We start from the raw sequence: 6,000 nt of genomic DNA on the forward strand, positions 1-6,000 counted from the left end.
CTGCAAAGGCACACAGAGATTTTAGCATCAAGGACACTTGGAAGTGTTCAAAGAACTATAGCCTGTAATTCACATTACTGTTATCTACATCTTCCAGTAGAGGATTTTACTCTACTATGACTTACAAAAATGCATTTCAAGTATTTATAGTCCTGTATTATTGGAAATTGTTGCTATACAGCAATCTACTAAAAGTCTGTATAGTTCAATTACAGCAAAACATAATACTGACTTTTCTATCCCACTTTGCCCCAAGTACAACCAGGTATTACTAGAAAACGTCCCTGTTATCCACCTTTACTAAAAATTTTCTGGAAGGCGGAGTTTGGTAAGAAAGCTCACAACTGAGATATTGTTCCAATGACCTGCTGTAAGGACTCTGCCTCCCCTCGGCAGCACTGATAATTCTCACATTACACCACAAGATTTTGTAACAGCTTAGCATGACACTTCCATGCTGCATCAAACATTAACTAACTACATAGCAACTCGTTGGAAGGCTGGGTAGTTAATATCTCTCTTTGCCAATGACTAAGTCACCACACTTTAGCGTTTTTCCTAAAAATGACTTCATTAAGGCTGAAATACATCATTCAAGATATTTCATCATTCTAGGAAAGAAAAACAATGTGGAGCAGCCCAGACACAACTTGACCTCACAACAGCTCTCTTAGCAAACAAGACTGGAATTTTTATTTATTCCTTACACACCTGATCAAAGGGAGATTCTGTTACATTAGGGGACATTTTCCCACAGTTTTGCAAAGGTCTCCTTACAATACAGACACCCTATAAGGTTCATCAGATTCCCTTTTTAGTGTCCAACGGAGAGGGGACATTCACCTTTTCAATCTCTATGCAGTAGAAAAATATGTGGGAGCAAAACTGCAGACATGTTCTTCTCTATCATCCCCACTTTTTAAGTAGGCTTATCCCTACATATACACAGATCCACACAACATGAAAAACACCCCTGTGACAAGAAACATTACAAACCACGTGTAAAGAGAACTTAGAAACTATTTGGTTGTTGATTATAGAACCTACCAGACAAATGGGAATAAATCAAACGAAACAAACCCCAGGAAAGACAACGCAATTCAGTGTCAGTACTGAAGAGTACAGGAGAAACCCTGGCAGAATGCAAGTGGCATGGACGCTGCCCTGACACACCGCTTGAGACCTTCCTTAAGACTTCATATTAAAAATGCAAAGTTATCGTAATTAAAGATGGGAACATGAGAACCTGAATTCTGCATTTTTTAAGATCACAGAGAGGGGCGCACTATGTTGAAGACAGACTCGTTTATAGCTAGTAACATGACAAAAATCTAAACTTAGAACAGTAATTAACAAGAACATCTATTTTTTATGTTTGTGATCTTTTCCTTCTTGACCAGAAACACAGTGTTAACAGCCAGCCATGTGATGAATTACTACTTTTTTTCCAAACAAGAATTTGCAAGACAGCAGAATTAAACTTCCTATGCTTTCTACTGCAGTATTGACTGTGCCGCAGCAGGAAAACATCTAAGCACATCAAGAGCAAAGTTCGCAAAAACTCAGTAACACAGTTCCATAGAGACTTTGCTGAAATGCTTTGAGACTTTTTTTACTTGCATTTTAATGAAACACACATTTTCAACCTTCGACAGAGGTGCTATGCTCTTCCTCTCAATTAACCCTTGCTATTTTTACTCCTCACCTCTTTGTTTCGCAGGTTGATGCTCCTCCTCCTCAGTGGGTTCTGAAGGGTCATAATAATCACTGCCATAACGGAATCCCACTGCATTATAGGTACCATCCTCTGCCAGAGCTTCACTCAGTCTTTTATATTCCTCCTCTTGAACATAAATGCAATTACCAATCATTAGAACATATTTAAAAGCTAATTTGTTAAAAAAAAAAAAAAGTATTTCTTACTTTAGGTTTTAAATGAGAAGTTTTCACCTAATCATTTTAACTGTCATTAAAAATTGAATAGAAAAACACAGCATGTACATATGCTGACCATTTATTTCTTCCTGAAGAGATAAAGGCTGCGGATTAAAACACTCTAACGTAATTAGGCATACCAGAGCATAAAATTTCATTTATACAACACTACAAAAGCAGAATGTGTTTATTTTGGGGGTTTTGGGTCTGAAATCCCAGTCTGCCCTCAGAATCTGGGCAATTTCTGTGTGGCTCTATATTTAAACTATCCCGAGGTCCTCTCACATACGCAAAGACTCCCGTTTTTCGAATCCACTGGGTACTGTCAAGATAACATCAGAAAAAAGAGAGTATAAAATTAGGAGTAAATTTAATTTCATAATTATTTATTTAAACATGTGCTAAACTCAGGAAGTTTCCTTGAGCAATACCTTGCCTCGCCTCCTCCTCAAGCAAGTCCGTATGCAAGGCTAAATACCTCTCTTCATCACAGAGGGCTTCTATTCTAGCCTCCTCTTCAGACAACTGATAATCTCTGTTCCACGTGGAATATTCAGCATCATATTCAGAAAGGTCATGTAGGTGACCACGTCCATCATACCTGCAAGACGAAACAGCTGGTCAATGCAAAAAACTTAGGGCTTGGGTTTATGTGACTACTTAAATACTTACCCATTAAAAACGAAAAAAAAAAAAAAGTACTTATATGTTAAAGCATTTTTCCTTTTAGAAGTTACGTTTAATTTTGCTAATCATTTGTCACCAACTATCGAAAATTTGTTTAATAGTCTAAATTCCTCTCAAAGAAACTAATAAATTATTAGAATTAAAGGCAAAGGTATCCTTTAATAGTTTAAGTGGGATCCATTTCCTTAACAGCTCTTACCGTACGTGCTTCAACCAACCAATCAATGTCACTTGCAAAATACGTTTTTCTGGAAAGTCAAATAGCTTACATTCACACAAACCCGAATACATAAATACCTATCCGTAAGAACCAAACGGTCGAAATTTCCTCGCTTCTTTCTGCTAGTCCCGAACTCTCAGGAGATATCTTCACCATAGAAACTTGCGTCCATTGGAGGTAAAATCATGGCTAGGCTCGGCCCCTAGCCATTTGGCTGAGGAAATAAGTTCTGGGTTATGTGATAGAGAGACACACATACATAGGAACAGTAACATATACATGCAATTTAAGGAGGTTCACCGTAAAAACGGCAAAGATCAATGACGTACAGTTCCTTTCTACTAAGCAGAAATAATTTTCTTTGCAGGAAAAGCACTGCATTGGGATAATGTGTACGCATCAGGGAGAGAAACTGATTGAAAAGTAAAGTGACAGTAAACTCGACTCCGCTGAGGTGTCTTCCCACACACAACTCTTGACTTGTGCCAACTTGCTAGACCAAAAACAAAGAAAGTAAATATTCTTATAGTAAAAAGTTAATGAAACACGTAGGTCTGGTTAATCAAGCTCTGTCCACAGGCAAACTTCAACCCAAGTCTTCTCATAGCAATGTGATTTTCTCAAAATGGTGAATATGAAGACTTCCTGCTGCTGGGGATAAGAAGGAACCTAAGCTTCCAAAGGAGCCTATAAGATTAGTAATCGCAAGCTACCTTAATTCATGAATGTAGGTTATTTAGACTTTTCGGTATGCACATACATGCACATACTCAGTTTTTGTTCCCAACAATTTCTGTAACAACAGCAAATTGGGTTATTGTTGCACAGGACCACAAAAATGGCCTCTGCCCACTAAGGAAACCTGTCCCCAAAGTGACGCGGATTAGAAGTGCGCATTGTGACACTTCTGTTCTCTTGTAAGTCAGAAATGCAACATAGCTACAAACATTTATCGTTGTTTTTTCATGTCCTTTTGTTTATTCCAATTCAACAAATTATTTTCAATCATAAAAATCATTAATGGTGTAAACCCCAACATAGCGCAAGGGCTTTTCTTTTTTTCCAGTCTTATAGAAGGGAATGAAAAGATCTTCCCTTACTGATATCTTTCCAAGTCAAATGCAGCTGTTAAATCGAAACAAGAAAAATCACGTATAGCACCAAAGCAACGATGAAATTGAGGGAACAAATATCTGTAGTATGTCATGTGATCCTTTTCACACCAAAATCCTTCCATCTTCCCCACTGAGGTTTTCAGGGTCAGCCACAACTCTCAAATTGTACTTTCTGTGCTCCGCTCCAAAACAGTCAACCTGACTTTTCGCTCTCTCCAGGAAAACACTCAGAAAATTCATTCTGAATGAATTGATTTCCAAATCCCACCCTGCACTGCAGAACAACTTAAAGACCAGAAGAAACATCAAAGCAGATTCTGTTACTCTCTCTGGCCATGAACTTGTACCTAATGCGGAACAACCAAAAAAAGCCACCTGATATGAAATTTGAAAAGTGAGCATCCAAAATCAAAGCCATTTTGCCTAATACAGTGAATGATGGTACAATAAAAAGCAATTAGGCCAAGAATTGCTCTTGGGGTATCACACCAACAGCCTGCAGCCAGATTACACAGTAAAAATAAGAAAACCTCATTCTCCCTGAGGTGGATAAACACCTTTCCACTCCTCACACTGCACCCTTCTCGCTTAGAGAACACATAAAGTGCCTAATAAGCATTCCCATGCAATAAGGCTCCCTTGGCTCCAAGTGAGAAAAGATGATGTTTGTGGTTTGCACTGAAAAGGAACAGATCGCTCCGGCTCTCCAGTCCCCCCTGCCAGCCCTACCCTACCCAAGCGGAGCAGAAAGACCCAACGCACACGGGGGTCAGGAGGGGAACCTCCCAGCACCGCCCGAGCAGGGAACCCAGAGTTCCCGCTGCCGGGGGACGGTCCTGCAGCGTCACCAGAGCAGCACCCCAACCACTGTGCCAGGAGGAGCAGCCTCCAGCGCTGCCAGGGAAGAAGATCCGCACACACCTGCCAGAGCCAGCCCGGGGCTCATCCCCCGCCCTCACCTGCCCACAACATAAGGGGGGGAACAGAAAGAGGCTATAACAGGAGATCTCGCAGCAGAGTCTGGGGTTGTGTTACACCGACCTATCGATCATGATCTTGGGGTCTCCCATCCAAGGAATAAGGTGTCGCCCCTGCTCCTGGTACTGAGCCTTCTCATCATCTCGAAACAGCTTGCAGGCATAGCCGAACACCAGCAGCTCCACACGGCTATTCCCACCTCCACCTCCTCCTCCACCTCCTCCGGGGGGCCCGGGGGCCGCTCCCCCGCCTGACAACAACATTAAGGTCGGCGGGCCTGCTTCTTCTGCGGTCCGGCGAGAACCTCCGGCCCCTCCGTACATCACCAGGGGATGCAGCCAGGAGGAGGAAACTCACAGGAACAACAACTGTCCGAGAAGCGAGTCCCCCCGAAGGCCGGGCCCGCACTACACTCCCCAGCTCCAGAGCACCACAGTCGCCATCACCCGAAACAAAATGGCGACTCTTCCGCTTCCGCTGGCGGAGCCGCGGCCGGACCGGCTTCCGGCGGGGGCAGCAGATTCGCCGCGGGTTTGGGCGGCCCGAGGGGGCAATGGCCGCAGAAAACGGCTCGGGAGGCTCCGCGCTCCGGGTGGGGCAGCGCGGCGGTTCGGCGACAACAGCCGGTTGCCGTGCGGGCAGGGCGACAGTGACGCCAGGGGCGTGACGAAAGTGCGGAACGGGGTGGGGCGGCGGCCTCGTGGGGCGCTGGGGGGTGAGGGGAGGCCCGGTGCTGGGGCCGCGCGGGGAGCTTGGGCCGCTTTCGTGCACGGCACAGCCGAAATCGTGTTTAGAGCTTCATAAAAGGATGAGGGAGGCGGCTGGGCCCTGTGGGAGCGGCGAGGGGCCGCGTCTGTCACCTGCGGGGCACGGGGGACACGGCGGCGATGGGAGGGAACGGCGGGGGCGGGAAAACGTGTCCGGTGCGGGGCTGAGCAGGGGCAGGTGCGGGAGAGGCACCTCATGGGGACTTCGAGGGCGCGGCGGGGCCTGGGGCCGAGCGGGGAAAGGCTGCGCTGCTGAGGGGGAATTTTTAGAAAATGTTAGACTATTTTTGCTAAAGGT

The 6,000-nt window shown here is 44.6% G+C and overlaps 1 protein-coding gene across 3 annotated transcripts in view; it reads right to left on the bottom strand.

Moving 5' to 3' along the window:
* The window catches only part of SFSWAP (splicing factor SWAP), a 41,820-nt gene extending 36,448 nt beyond the window's left edge, over positions 1 to 5,372 (bottom strand). For 2 of the 3 annotated variants that reach the window (XM_065646534.1, XM_065646536.1), the window contains exons 1-3: positions 4,999 to 5,372; positions 2,367 to 2,536; positions 1,706 to 1,843 (exon numbers count right to left, since the gene is read on the bottom strand). In XM_065646534.1, coding sequence (XP_065502606.1) covers positions 1,706 to 1,843; positions 2,367 to 2,536; positions 4,999 to 5,258 — 568 coding nt within the window. In that variant the 5' untranslated portion in view covers positions 5,259 to 5,372. Of the gene's footprint in view, positions 1 to 1,705; positions 1,844 to 2,366; positions 2,537 to 2,919; positions 3,057 to 4,998 lie in introns of all 3 variants that reach the window. The other variant, XM_065646535.1, reaches the window with a different exon arrangement.
* Between the last annotated feature and the right edge of the window lie 628 nt (positions 5,373 to 6,000).

This window comes from Caloenas nicobarica, chromosome 16, assembly GCF_036013445.1.
Source record: "Caloenas nicobarica isolate bCalNic1 chromosome 16, bCalNic1.hap1, whole genome shotgun sequence".
Classification (NCBI taxonomy): Eukaryota; Metazoa; Chordata; class Aves; order Columbiformes; family Columbidae; genus Caloenas; species Caloenas nicobarica.